This window comes from Furipterus horrens, unplaced genomic scaffold, assembly GCF_987537825.1.
Source record: "Furipterus horrens unplaced genomic scaffold, mFurHor1.1.pri manual_scaffold_9, whole genome shotgun sequence".
NCBI classification, from domain to species: domain Eukaryota; kingdom Metazoa; phylum Chordata; class Mammalia; order Chiroptera; family Furipteridae; genus Furipterus; species Furipterus horrens.
Genome location: NW_028327179.1, coordinates 52,858,761 through 52,873,887, shown reverse-complemented (window position 1 = coordinate 52,873,887; position 15,127 = coordinate 52,858,761). Strand labels below are relative to the sequence as shown.

General features: G+C 40.4%; 1 protein-coding gene across 11 annotated transcripts in view; it reads right to left on the bottom strand.

Moving 5' to 3' along the window:
• LOC150001756 (uncharacterized) overlaps nucleotides 1-15,127 on the bottom strand; it is a 112,701-nt gene that overhangs the window by 36,558 nt on the left and 61,016 nt on the right. For 6 of the 11 annotated variants that reach the window (XR_016512942.1, XR_016512941.1, XR_016512943.1 and 3 more), the window contains 2 exons: nucleotides 5,597-5,674; nucleotides 1,487-1,557 (listed from right to left, as the gene is read on the bottom strand). Coding sequence is in view for 4 of the 11 variants with exons in the window: in XM_090286744.1 (XP_090142870.1) it covers nucleotides 1,487-1,557; nucleotides 5,597-5,674 (149 nt within the window). In the remaining 7 variants the exon portion in view is untranslated. The remainder of the gene's footprint in view (nucleotides 1-1,486; nucleotides 1,558-5,596; nucleotides 5,675-15,127) is intronic. The other 5 variants (XM_090286742.1, XM_090286743.1, XM_090286745.1 and 2 more) reach the window with 2 other exon arrangements.

Sequence of the window (15,127 nt, the reverse complement as noted above, 5' to 3'; positions counted from 1 at the left end):
CCCTCAGAAAATAGACTTATGATAATACCAAGTGTTAGCAAAAATTTGGAATAGCAGGAACTCTTGCACATTAGCAATAGTATCATTCACAAGTAATAAAGGGACCTGGCCTCTTGGGTCTTCTGCCCAAGAGACAGCTGGGTATGTAAAAGTGACAAGACCTTTCACTCTCTTTTTTGATAAAATTATACAACTATAGATCACATATAGGCTATGAATTTTTAAAAAGTACTTGAAAAAGCCACTCATGACATCCAGGTGGAGGGTTAGAACAATTTGGAGCATCCACAAACCAGCTAAGTAAACAAAGAGTCAGGTTGATTAATCAGCTTATACCAGCCAAAAGGCATCTAGACTGAGATCTTTTAATGTCTTGAGGGACAAGATGACTGGACTGTTCATCCAACGGGCAGATTCTTCATCCCATAGTGCACATCCAAGAAACGATTCAAAACGACTGGGAAGTAAAATGGATGCGTCCACAAACACAAAGCAGAATGTCATGGGCATTGATGTGAAGCCAAGTGTTTAATTACAAAATTTTAACAGGCCAAGTGCCAAATAGGAGAGCTGTAGTTTATCATCAGTTTATGTAAAAAAAGAAGCAGGGTGGTTTTGTTCATTTAAGATCAATTTGTGTTAACAGTATGTTGTAGCTATCCCCCCCCCCCAAAAAAAAGATATTTTGCAGACTAAGCTATAAGTGTTATGTCATAGTTATACTATGGGGCAGGTACTAAAACCCCCATTTCACAATAATAAACAATAACTCAGAGAGGCACAGCTTGTAAATGGCCAAGCCAGGACTCAAGCCCAGGTCTCTAAATCTAAAGCCCTGGCCTTTACCTATGAGATTCTATCACTGCTAACTGGAGGGTGGCCAGAGAAAGGCAAAGATAGAGAGGGCTGTCCCAGTATTGAGGACCTCAGGATCAGAACTCCTGCAGCAGATGCTCTCAAAACTTTTTACATGCCTATGTGGTATGATTTCAGGAGTAAAACCAATCACCAGACTCAGCAGGCTGATACAAACTAATCAACACTTGGTCATAAAGACAGAAAATAATAATGAAAACCATAAACACTTTAATAATCATATAGTTAGTTACTAAATGTAAATAATAGTCAATAAATAAGTTGACATCTTGTGGAGGCACCACTGCCTCATCTAAGTTATCTATGCCCTCTCTGTCCTACCACCTATATTTTAGAGCTTCACCTATGGCAAAAAAGAAAATCCAAGCAGACAGAACTCTAGGGTCATTTTTGGCCTAAGCTAGAATTCAGAGAAGCTCAAAGTGGGAAGGCTAGGTACATTGACCCTGAACTGTCCAGTTACAATCACTCAGATGTTTCCAAACACCACAGGGAGTAGCACAAGGAAAAATTAACACTAAATGCTCAAGCAGGAAGTGAACAAAGTCAGCTTCATGAGACTGAATTCCAGAAATTTTCTTTATCCATTGCATAGGAGAAAGCCACTTACTCTTTGAGGGAGCTTGGCTGTGAGCATGGAGTTGCCAGCTGCTGTTCTGCTGCTGCATGAGGAAGGTCTGCCTGGTAGTAAAGGCCACAAAGAGGAAAGCGTTACTGGGAGCTAGGGAGGGTGAGGTCATCAAGCTTTCCCTGGAGAGGATGTGTAAGCCAACCAGAATTCTTAAACGTCCTATATGACCCTTGATAACATTTTTGCGTTTATTCTGCCTGGATTTATTCTAACATTCTGAGTTCTTCTCAGCTAATTTAGCAAGACTGTGTCAGTGTGAAAGCATGCCAAACTCAGAATTTTACTGCCAGAAATGACAGTGAAAAGAATTGGACCATCAGGAGTGCAATTTGCTTGTCATGCTATTATCACCCCATGGAAGGAAAAACTTGAAATAAAAAGAAATTTTAAAATAAAAATACATTTAGCTCAGTTAATGGCAAAAAAATTAAATTAAATTAAAACCCGAAATTGGATTTTTTTTTTGTTTACAATGCCAATTAAATGAAAATAATATTGATATATAAATGATATGGAAATTTGACAATCACTTGCATAATTTTAGCAGAAAGAACCATTCATGTTTCTCTGGCTAATAAACTATACTGTAGACAATACTGAGACTTGAGAATCTTCACTTCTACACTGATCTTTACATTTTTATTCCATTTAGCACCCAATCATAGGGTGTTACTTGTCTCCCAATCAGTCAACCATAAGGGGAAAAAAGTCAGAAAAATTGATTTGCTTTAGAAAATATATCATCTGAATAGTATTGCCTAAATTATACTATTTTATTCATTTTAATCTTCACCCAAGGATATGTTTACTGATTTTTGAGGGAAAGAGACAGAAACATTGATGTGAGAGAGAAACATCAGTCAGTTGCCTCCTATACGTGCCATGGCCGAGGATGGAACCTGCAACCTTTTGGTGTATGGGTCAACACTTCAGCCAACTGAGCCACCAAGCCAGGGCAAATTATACTTTTTTTTTTTTTTAAGTCAGTAATTGTGTGTTTAATATAACATTTTCACATGCACAGTGGTATTCTACTTCCCTCTCAGTTAGGCACTGTCAAGCTTCCATGGGCTTCTGAACCCATCTGGTGGGGGAGACTTGTTAAAACACAGTTGGCTGGGTCCCATCCCTAGTGTTGGTCTGGGGTAAGAACCTAGAATATGCACTTTTAACAAGTTCCCTGCTGCTGCTGCTACTTGTGGTCGAGAACCAAACCCTAAGAACCAGTGCTCCAGATAAATAAACTACTTCCTCTCACAGCTACTTCAGTCCCTTGCTGATTCCCGTAGGCTCTAGAACTCTCACCACTCTTGGGTGATGCTGGTTCTCCAAACAACACCCTTCTTTTTTGCTTCTAAAATTTCTTCTAGTTAGCACATGCTAACTTCCTCAAACAATCTCAGATTTCCCGTTCACTAAAGGATTTCTACAGTTTCACTTTAGAAGTGGAAGGTGTAGGAACCATGTGAACTCTTGCTTAAAGAGTAACAAAACTGGAACTAGGATTCTTATAAAGTATTAGCAATGGAGAATTTAATTGATTCATAAAGCCTAATAGAACTTTTTAATCTAAATGATAATGTACTAATTTAATTTTTTATTGTAGTAAACAATTGTTTGGAAAAAGAAAAGTGAAAGAATTCAAATAATTTCTGTGCCACTCAAGGACAATGATTTCTTAAATTAAACCTTTTTCCTTTCCGTGCAACCAATTTGTGTTTAGGCAGAGCCTAGGCATGTAGTCAGATTTCAAGAGGAAATATATTCAAAACAGATGAGATGGATTATTTAATTAGTTGCGCAACAAAGAAATGCCATCCAATTTTATATATGTCAGTCAAAGAAACTTTGAAGTTGTCATCAACTATAACTGAACAGAAAAAATATTCAAAAAATTCTATATTTCTTTGTCTTTATTCACCAAACTTCTAAATCAATTTTTTCAGAACCACACAAAATGGAAGGTTGTAGAGGGTAGTTTCAGTGGTTGCTTATGGAAATACTGCAGAATTTATTCTTATCTTCATTTAAAATGGAATTGATCTGTTGGTTTTTTTGTTTGTTTGTTTTGATGTCTTCTCATGTTTGGGACTTTCCTTCTTTGATAAATAAATAGGTGACTAAAATTCACCCTGGCAGGAACTGCTGTATTTTTCACTCTGTATATAGTACTTCATACATAGTTGAACATTCTAACTTAAAAAAACATGTAACTTGAGTCTCATTATCAAGTATTCACTAGTTTATTCATTTACTCAGGTATTTATTAAGTAACTGCTAGATACTAGGGTTGAAAAGTGAACAATATATGTTCCCTGCCTCAGGAAGTCTAAAGTCCAGTGAAAGAGACAGCCAGAAATGGATGGTTACAGGTGTCCAGGCTGAAGACCTGGACTTGGTAGCCAGAGTACGTGAGTACTGGCCACCATACACTCTGGGGCTGGGTATGGACTGAGAAGTTGAGAAAGAATGAAACCTGGAGCAATGCCAACAATTAGGAAGAGAAAAACAAACCTTGCACAATGAGGGCCAGGGCTTATGTCATGGAAGCCAAAGGAATCTTTTCAAGGAGGGAAAATGCTTAACAGTGTAAAACGCAGCAGCGAGCCTGGGAGAAATGAGCCTGAAAAGAGTTGTTGGGGTTAGCTGTGGTGTTAGTAGAAGGGTCAGGGGAGCTTGATGCCAGAGTTGAGCAGCAGATGTGAAATGATTTAAAGAAAACCAGAAGAGAGACATTCTTCCCATACTAAAGAGCTGATGAAAATGCTTTCCTGGTTAGAGAACGTGTTCCTCACCAATAGAAGGTGAGATAGGAATCCGCCAATCTCCTAGGTTGCATAGCACCTGAATAAACCTGTTTCCTTTTGCACCAGCACCTGCCTCAGGAGTCTGGCCTTTTGTGGTGACAGGCAGCCAAACCTGTTTTTGTTAGGTAACAACATGAGCATGTCCTATCATACTCAGCTCTGGAAGTATGAGGGTAGTTAAGGAGAAACTAAATTTGAAATGAATGGAACCAGAAGCTAGACTATGGAAAATTCTTCCAACTTCCATAATTCATCACGAAGAAATTTGTTTGAGGATTTCCCAACTTTTACAAATTTATTCTAAATTTCTAAATGACATTAAAAATAATGTATTATGAAGCTGAAAGTAACTTTTCTAAAATCTTAGACATTAACAAAAAAGTATTTTGACCAGACCATGCTAAAAGGGAAGGTATATTTATCTGTCTTAATCCATTCAAGTTCCTATACCATAGACTGAGTGGTTTCAACAGCAAACATTTATTTTTTCACTGTTCTGGAGGCTGAGCGTATGGTAAGAGCCTTGCTTCCTGTTCAGACATCCCTCTTCTCGCTGTGTCCTCACATGGCAGAAAGGCAAGACAGCTTTCTGGGGCCTCTTTATAAGGGCACTAATGCCATTCATGAGGGCTCTGACCTCATGATCTAATCACTTCCCAAAGGTACCATCTCCAGAACCATCACATTGGAGATTAGGCTTCAACATTTGAACTGGGGGGAAAGCGGACACAAACTTCTAATCCATACCACTACTCTTCTGTCATCTCTTACAAAATATTACAAAATCTTTTACATGTTAAGATGTGCCCAAAGAGTATGCAGTCACAAATATAGGGAGAAAAATATTGTAGATGAACATTGGGCAGCTAATGTATTTCGTTATTTTGCTGGATTTTTGTGACATTTCTGGTATTTATTAGTTTAAAATTTTTAAATTTGTTATGACTTCTTTCTCATTCGAAATAAATATTCACTTTCACATCTAGTTTCTATTTCTACTTTTGTGTTCTTTTCTTTAGGGCATGTGCACACACACACTATATAGGCTTCAGGTCCCACAAAACCTGGGTCTGCCCCATGGTGTAAGACTTCATAGGAGGTACCTTGAGGAAAAAATGGAAGAGTGGGTGCCCATCATGTCCTGGGATGGACTCCCCCTCCTCCCTCTCCCAAATTGGCAAAGGAAACTCACTGAAAGTTTCTGATCTAGAAAGTGTTCTAAGCACTGAGTTCCTAGGAGGAAGTTGCATGTCCTCAGGAATGGCATGAGGAGGCAACATACCCCTTTAGCACTGGTCTCCACACTTCCAATCCCTCCAGGACTCAGGGCCAGGTGAAGCCATACAGGGTCAGTAGATGCCTGTAAGAAATAACAGCTGTTGCATGTACTGTCTTAGATGTCAAATCAAGTAGTATTTTCAATATTCTCCTTGGACATAGAAGGATCTAAGGATGGAGGCAGAGAAAATCCATGGGGTTTGACCAGATCTGATTGACTTGGTGGAAGCAGATGACTGACTTTTTGCCAAGACACAGCTCCCCTGAGCTTATGTATTTATATTCATACTCATCAGCTCTCTTTCCTACAAGGATGTAAGCTCCTTAAGGTCAGCATCTTTGTCCATCAGTGTTACACCTATGTAAAAACAGAAAATTAAAACTTCAGAAACTTGATTCAACCTTGGTTAAGATGAAATCAGAGGCTACATGTTACAAAAATGGTTAAGGATCTCTAATAAAAATAAAAGTACTATTATCACAAATGCTTTGAAAATACCAAGCCCATAGCTAGTCTTGAAGACAACAAAAGTATAAAAATTAGCCAAGTTAGAGTAAAAGCACTTTCACACTAAATCATAAAATTGGGTTCTTAGTTTGCCGTAAATGTTCATGTGAAATTCTATTTTAACTACAATAATTTACTGTTACATAAACCTTAACCTAAAGACTATCCTGACACTTTTACTTTTTGCTATAGAACATTCAACTTGCTGCCCTGGGCAGGTGGCTCAGTTGGTTAGAGTATCATCCTGTACACCGAAAGGCTGTGGGTTCGATCCCAGGTTAGGTGACAGGAGGCAGCCAATCGATATTTCTCTCTCACATTAATGTTTTTCTCTGTCCTACTTCCTCTCTATCTAAAATCAATAACATATCCTTGGGTTGAGGATTAAAAAAAAGAAAGAAAAAAACTGAACTTGCTCATTTTCCATTTGTTATGAAAATTTTTGGTTTACCATAAATATTGTATTGTTTATCCTATTATATATTAACTTCTCTGAACCTATTACAATTAACCAAGCCAGCATTAAAAAGTGGCATAGATTCAGTTGGGATTAGAAAGAGCAATGTGAACATCTTCTCTTCATGTAAGTCATGCAAGTTATGTATGTGTGTGTGTGTGTGTGTGTGTGTGTTTTGTATTTAACATTATAGCAGAATTGGTTTTGGAATACAGTGGAGGATATTTTCTTCCAGCTGCGTCCTAGTGTCTAGAAGAGTGTGTGGAACTTAGGTGTTCAGTAAATGTGTGTAGACTGACTTATTTGTTGACTTCTCATTACTTTAAATAATTGCACATTCTTTAAACATATAATTTAGTATTATAAAGGAGGCTGAATCCAGTCAGAGATGAAATGCAGTCATTAACAGACATATCTTTAAAACTGTAGCTCTCAACAACTGCTCTAATTTACAAAGGTTAATCTCATACAGATAAAGCAATAAGTCATGAGGCCACTAGAGGGAAACAAAGGGCCAGGAATTTATGGCTGAACCAAGAAAGTCTAGTGTGGGGGTCAGAATAATGTGACTCCTATTTAGGTCCAACTTGTATAAGCCAAAGGGCAGAGGAAAAACATTATTCTGAAGGACTGATGAAGACAGAGCTCAGGAATTTAAACATTTTAATCCAAACCAGCAGAGAATAGATAAGGTAGGAAACATTTAAAAAATGTGGATACAGGAATTAGAGAACAATAGTGTTACTAGAAATGCTAAATGTAGGGTTGAAAGCATGAAGGATCTTGGAGAATATGAAAAACCAAGATCACAAATCACTGGAAATTCAAGATTTTAACTACAGAAAGCAGAGGACATGTGGTCCAGTAAACTTGGATTGCCCCTCTGAACATAAGCAAAGAACTGACTTGAATAACCTGCAGTGACTATACATTCCTGAACTAAGTCTCATGGTAAAGAAAAAACATTTTATTCTGACCAAGATGGAGGCATAGGTAAACACGCTTTGCCTCCTCACACAACCAAAAGAAGCGTTACATCTATCTCAAAACAAAAAACAACCAGAATTGCCAGAAAATTGAACTATATAGAATTCCAACACCCAAGAATTTAAGAAGAAATAATCACCCAGACAAGTAGGAGGAGTGGAGCCAGGGAGCCAGGACATAGTATGGCAAAGGCAAGGTGGCAGTGGCAAGGTGACAGTGGCAAGGCAGCAGCTGCAGCCAGCAAAAAAAAAGTGGTCCCACATTCACATGTGGCAGATAAAAGCCAAGAGGGACAACTGGGGGGTGGTCCCAGGCCCAGGATAGACCATGCAGCTCAGGGTTCCAGCACCAGGAAAATAAAGTCTCATAGCTTCTGGCTGTGAAAACCACTGAGAGTTAGGGTGGTAGAAGAAACTGCCCCTCTCTCAGGAGAGTCCATATAAAGGATCCCCATGGTCCTAGAACTATGAAAACCCTGGGAACCATCACCAGGGCAACAGCTAGAGGTGCATCAGTTGCATACAGGAAGTGGCTGATGTGACTGAGAAAGGGGCGAGTGTCAAGCAAGCAGCATTGTTCCCTTTCTGATCCCTCCCCCACATACAGTGTCACAAAGTGGTGAAACAGGTCTCCCCACACTGACAAAAACCTAAGGCTCAGCCCCTTATAGCCTAACAAGTGCCGCAGCTTTACCTAAGACACAGGAGCAAACACAGGGAGACTGTCAAATTGAGGAGACAAAGAAGTATGGCCCAAATGAAAGAACAGAACAAAACTCCAGAAAAAAACTAAATGAAATAGATACAGCCACCCTAGCAGATGCAGAGTTCAAAACATTGGTGATAAGAATACTCAGAGGAATGATTGAGTATGGTCAAAATATAAAGGAAGAAGTAAAGGTTAAATAAATTTAAATAAAGAAAAATATACAGAGAACCAACAGTCATGGGAAGGAAGCTGGGATTCAAATCAATGACTTGGAACAAAAGGAAGAAATATTCACCCAGAACAGAAAGAAGAAACAAGAATTGAAAAAAATGAGGAGAATATGAATGCCTGAAGAATAGGGATACTGTCTGCTTTATTCCCATTTTATTGGTGAGAAAACTAAGGCATGGAGAGGTCACATAGGTATTAAGTGGTAGAGCCAGAATTTGAATAAAAACAGTCTGGCACTAAAGTCTATGTTATTGATCATTATATTACATATCTTAATAAAAAGAAGTGTAAGTAATAAGATGTTGTAGAAAACTCTGGGACTCTGAGTCCCAGTGTGGCTTCAGAGCTGGCCGATCAACAGTGGACATGATCTTCTTCCTACGCCAGCTGCAGGAGAAGTGTCACGAGCAGCATAAACCACTCTACCTCGCCTTTATCGACCTCACGAAGGCGTTTGATCTGGTCAGTCGAAGCGGACTCTTCAGCTTGCTACGGAAGATTGGCTGTCCACCACATCTGCTTGCTGTGGTCATGTCCTTTCACGACAACATGCACAGCACGGTGTCCTACAACGGCGCAACCTCTGAGGCCTTCCCAGTCAGCAGCGGAGTAAAGCAGGGCTGCGTCCTCGCGCCTACGCTGTTCGGAATCTTCTTCTCCATGCTCCTCCAATACGCCTTTAAGGACTGCAGCGAGGGTGTCTTCATTCACACCAGATCCGATGGCAAGCTCTACAACCTGGCCCGTCTACGAGCCAAGACCAAAGTCAAAGAGGTGCTCATCCGTGAGATGCTCTTCGCCGACGACGCAGCTTTGACATCACACTCCGAAGAGGGACTCCAGCAGCTAGTCACTTGCCTTTCCCACGCATGCAAGGAGTTCGGACTAGCCATCAGCCTGACGAAGACGAATGTTATGGCTCAAGGCACGGGGACTCCCCCATGCATCACCATCGACGGATACACCCTGGAGGTTGTCAACGACTTCACTTACCTCGGGTCCACCATCTCGAGCTCTCTGTCAGTCGACTTGGAGGTCAACCGGAGAATCGCCAGGGCAGCCACAGTTATGGCCAGACTGAACCGGCGAGCGTGGAACAATTCCAGCCTCACTGAGAAAACCAGACTGCGCATCTACCAAGCCTGCGTACTCAGCACTCTCCTCTATGGCAGCGAGACGTGGACCACCTACGCAAGGCACGAAAGGAAACTCAACAGCTTCCACATGAGGTGCCTGCGACGCGTCCTGCATGTCACCTGGCAGGATAAGGTTCCCAACACCGAGGTGCTGAAGCGAGCCAATATGAGCAGTTTGCATGCAGTTCTTAGTGAGAGACGCCTCAGGTGGCTCGGCCATGTCAAAAGAATGGATGCAGGCCGTATCCCCAAAGACCTCCTCTACGGCGAGCTAGCAGAAGGCAAGAGGATGACAGGGCGCCCAAAACTGCGGTTCAAAGACATCTGCAAAAAGGACATGACACAATGCTCCATCAATCTCAACACATGGGAAGTTCAAGCAGACGACCGCCTAGCCTGGAGGCTCGCGGTCAGGCAAGGTACGTCACGTGCAGAGGCTGCGCGCAACGAGGAGGCGGTCCAGAAAAGATCGAGGCGGAAGCAGCATCAACAGCAGCAACAACGGCCATCTGCCTTCACCTGTAACAAGTGTGGCAGGGATTGTCACTCCCGAGTCGGACTGCACAGCCATTCTCGGCGGTGCAGATAGACTCTCAAGAAGCTATGCCATCGTCTCTCGAGACGGACGGCTGCCGACGACGACGACGAGAAAACTCTGAGCTCTAAACCAGACCTAAGTATTGTAATGCTTTATTTCTGAAGCCAGAATGTCTATTGGAGGCATCAAATCACTGTTCATTGTTAAATGAGATGGTAATGGGGAAGAAAAGCATTAAGAGAACTTCACTGCCCTGACCAGTGTGGCTCAGTTGGTTGGGTATCTTTTACAAAGCAAAATGTCACCAGTTAGATTTCTGGTCAGAGTACATGCTTGAGTTGTAGGTTTGGTCCCTAGCTGGTGTGTATACAAGAGGCAATCTCAATGTTTCTCTCTCACATCAATGTTTCTCTCCCTCTTTCTCCCTCCCTTCCCCTCTCTCTAAAAACAAATAAGTAAAATCTTCTTTAAATGTTTTTTAAAAAACAAAGCTGCACTTATTAGAAAGCCACACGAGTCCATGAGACAGCCTAGAAAGGTCATCTTTTCATCTCTCTGCTTCAGCCTTATTAGGAAAACTACAATCAGCTGTGAATGTTAGTTTTCAAGACTTATTTCCACAACCACCTCTGGAAACATATGTCATTGTCTCATATTTCCATCAGCCGTTTTCTTAATGGGAGACATAAAATTTTCAATTTAATTGTACTGTGACTTGGGTGAGCTCTTTCCTGTTAAGTTTAGATACAGGGTTGCAAACTGATAGACTGTGGGCCAAAACCAGCCTACAGAAATATTTTGTTTTGTCTATGTGATGAAAGTGTCTCCACAGTTGCCAACATTTAAACAATATGGGCAATTCTATTAAAAATCCAGCTATTGTTGAAAAAAGTTCTCTGAAAAACTTTGCTTATAATCAGAATTACCTCGTTTTTGAAAGTTTGATGAATGTCACCTAAAAAACCTCTGAACTTGCTTCTTTCTTTAAGGGATGATGCTAGCTGATTCAAGTTATTTAAGGATTATAAGACTGCTCATTTCTTAAATTTATTCTTTTTTTTTTTTTTTTGGTATGTTTTATTGATTATGTTGTTACAGTGTCCCAATTTCTTTTTCCTTTGCTCCACTCCACCCAGCAACAACCCTCCTCCAGCAGTCCATGTGCATGGGTCATATGTATAAGCTCTTCTCTACATACCCCTGTCCATTCTGGACCCTCCTACTATGCTTCTTAATTCCTGCACCATTTCCCTCCCTCTCCCTCCTTCTCCCTCCCAACTGACCTCCCCCCACATGCTCCTCACACCTATGATTCTGTTCTCACTTTGGTTGTCTTAGTTTCCTGTTTCCATTCCCTAGCTTCTGTTGTTGATAGTTGTGATACTGTTTTCACTTTAATGTTTATAGTTTTCATCTTCTTTTTCTTAAATAAGTCCCCTTAACATTTCACATAATAACAGCTTGGTGATGATGAACTCCTTCAGCTTTACCTTGTCTGGGAAGCACTTCCTCTGCCCACCCATTCTGAATGATAACTTTTCTGGATAGAACAGTCTTGGTTGTAGGTCCTTGCTTTTCATCAGTTTGAATATTTCCTGCCAGTCACTTCTTGCCTGCAGACTTTCTTTTGAGAAATCAGTTGACAATCTTATAGGTACCCCTTTATAGGTAATTCTCCTCATCTCTTTTGTTTCAAGATTCTCTCTTTATCCTTAACCTTTTGCATTTTGATTATGTGTCTTAGTATGGTCCTCCCTGGGTCTAGTTTGTTTGGGACTCCCTGTGCTTTCCTTTGCCAAATTAGGGAAGTTTTCCTTCATTATTTTTTCACATAATTTTTCAATTTCTTGCTCTCGCTCTTCATCTTCTGGCAACCCTATGATTCAGATGTTGGCACATTTATAGCTGTCCCAGAGGTTTCTAAGCCTCTCCTCAGTTTTTTAAATTCTTGTTTCCTCCTTCTGTATAGGTCAACTGTTTATTTCTTCCTTATGTTCCAATTTGTTGATTTGATCCCTGGTTTCCTTTTCTTCACCACTTGTTTCGTATGGATTTTCCTTCATTTCAGCCAGGATAGCCTTCATTCTTTCCTTGTACTGTTTAACCTTTGCTGTTAAGTCTGTGAGCATCTTTATTACCTGTGCCTTGAACTGTGCATCTGTTAAGCTCACTATCTCCTAATCCGTTAGATGTGCTATCTGCTCATTGCTTAGTTGTGTCACGGGGACCTTCATCTGCCCCGCTTCTCTGTCCCCTCATCAGGACAGCTTTCCATATTTGCCTCTGTGAATTCTGTGGGGCTGTCGCACCTCTTACATTATAGGGAGCACAGCCTTAGGTATTGGTTAGTGCTGGTGACTGTTTCACCACATTTTCGCGCTGTATGTAAGGAGAGGGGTCTAAGAGGGAAAAGTGCCAGTTGCCACTACTTTTCCAGGAAGTTCTCCCCCTTGCCATACTAAGCAAGCTGCCTCCTTTTCGAGACTAGTAGCTTCTTCCTCCGCCCTAGCTCCCACTTGATTTCACAGTCAGAAGCAATGTGGCTCTATTTTCCTTGGCACTGGAACTGCAAGCTATGCAGTCTGGTTTGGGACTGGGATCACTTCTTGGGTTTAAACTGTATGACTGTGTTTCTCACCCCAGGTACAGCTAGCTGCTGCACCCACCAGCCACCACTGCCTGCCAAACACCACCCCTGCAGCCGCTGCTCCACTCCTCTTTCTCTCCATCCCAGCTCTGCCCCCCTCAAGCTTTCTGGCTGATTATTTCGTCTTTATTTCTTTGCTGAACTTCCCTGTATTTTCAATTTTCTGAATTTTCTGTGTGGGTTTTTTTTTTTTTTTTTTTTTTAGTTTTAAAGGGGTTGTAAATTTCTTCTTAGTTGTGAGGAGATGCGGCATGTGTATTTATGCTTCCATATTGCCCAGAAGTCCAAATTTATTCTTAAGTAAATGTAAGTTATACTGTTCAATGAATTTAATAATTTAAACTGTCTTCAAGTGTATTAAAAAAGGTTGTTCATAACATCCTTTTATTATTATAATGTCTGCAGTATCTGTAGTTCTCTTTCCATTTTCATCCCTACTGTTTATTTATATCTTTTTATTTTTATTTATTTATATTTTTTGTATGGAATAATTTTGCCTGAAGTTTATTTTACTGCTGTGAACCAATTCTTGGTTTTGTTTCTTTTCTTGATATATGTTTATTTGTGTCAATAAATCCTCTCTTATTTCTAAACTACTATATTTCTTTGTGTTTGATATGCTAAATTTATTATTAAAATTTTGAAGATGAAATCTTAGCTCATTATGGTTGATCCTTTCTTTTCTGATATAAACATTTAAGCTATCAGTTTCTGGGTAGCATTTTTTAAAGTATATTTTATTGATTATGCTGTCACAGTTGTCCCAATTTTTTTCCCTTTGCTCCCTCCACCCAGTACCCCACTTTCCTCCAGCAGTCCCACGCCCCTTAGTTCATGTCCATGAGTCATGCATATAAGTTCTTTGGCTTCACGCTTTCCTATACTATTCCCAACATCCTCCTGTCTATTTTGTACCTACCAATTATGTTTCTTAATCCTGGCACCATTTCCCCATTTCTCCCCCTGCTCCCTCCCACCTGATAACCCTCCAAATGACCCCCATACCTATGATTCTGTTTCTATTGTAGTTGTTTTCTTAGATTGTTTTTGTTTTTGTTTTTTAGATTCAGTTGTTGATAGTTGTGGAGTTTGTTGTCATTTTATTGTCCGTAGTTTTGATCTTCTTTTTCTTAAATAAGCCCCTTTAACATTTCATATAATAAGGGCTTGGTGATGATGAACTCCTTTAGCTTTACCTTGTCTGGGAAGAACTTTATCTGCCCTACCATTATAAATGATAGCTTTGCTGGAAATCTTGGTTGTAGGCCCTTGCTTTTCATCACTCAGAATACTTCTTGCCAGTCCCTTCTTTTGAGAAATCAGCAGATAGTCTTATATGCACCCTTTTGTAGGTAACTCTCTTCTTTTCTCTTGCTGCTTTTAAGATTCCCTCTTTATCTTTAACCTTTGGCATTTTAATTATGATGTGTGTTGGTGTGGTCCTCTTTGGGTCCAACTTGTTTGGGATTCTATGCTTTCTGGACTTGTATGTCTATTTCTTTGCCAAATTAGATAAGTTTTCTTTCATTATTTTTTCAAATAAGTTTTCAATTTCTTGCTCTTCCTCTTCTCCTTCTGGCACCCCTATGGTTCAGGTGTTGACACGTTTAAAGTTGTCCCAGAGGTTCCTAAGCCTTTTCATATTTTTTTTCAAGTCTTGTTTCTTGATTCTGTAGTGGTTGACTATTTATTTCTTCCTTATGTTCCAAATCATTGATTTGAACCCTGGCTTCCTTCCCTTCACCATTGGTTTTGTGTGGATTTTCCTTCATTTCACTTAACATAGTTTCCTTTCTTCCCTTATGCATTTTCGATACTCAAGCATGTCTGTCAAGTCTATGAGCATCCTTATCACCAGTGTTTTGAACTCAGCATCTGTGAAATTAGTTATCTCCTCATCTCTTAGTTGTCCCACTGGAACCTTGATCTGTTCCCTCTTTTGGGCCATACTTCACTGTCTCCTAAACTTGACAGCCTCCTGCATTTGCCTCTGTGCCTTAGGAAGAGCTGTTTCTCCTGTTACATTATAAGGGGTGGAGTCTTAGGTATTTGTCAGTGCAGGGAACCTGTTTCACCACTTTGTGGTTCTGTATGTGGAGTAGGGGTCTGAGAGGGAACAATGCCACTTGCTCAGCACTTGCTCTTTTCCAGGTACTTCTATCACTTCCCATATGTGACTGGTGTCCCTCTGGCAGTTGCTCTGGTTATGGTTCCCAGAGTGGGTGGATTTGCAGACTTTTTAGAACTGTGCAGGCCTCTAGACAAATGGACTCTGCTGAGAGACTGGCAATTTCTTCCACTGCCCCAACCCCCACTGGTTTTC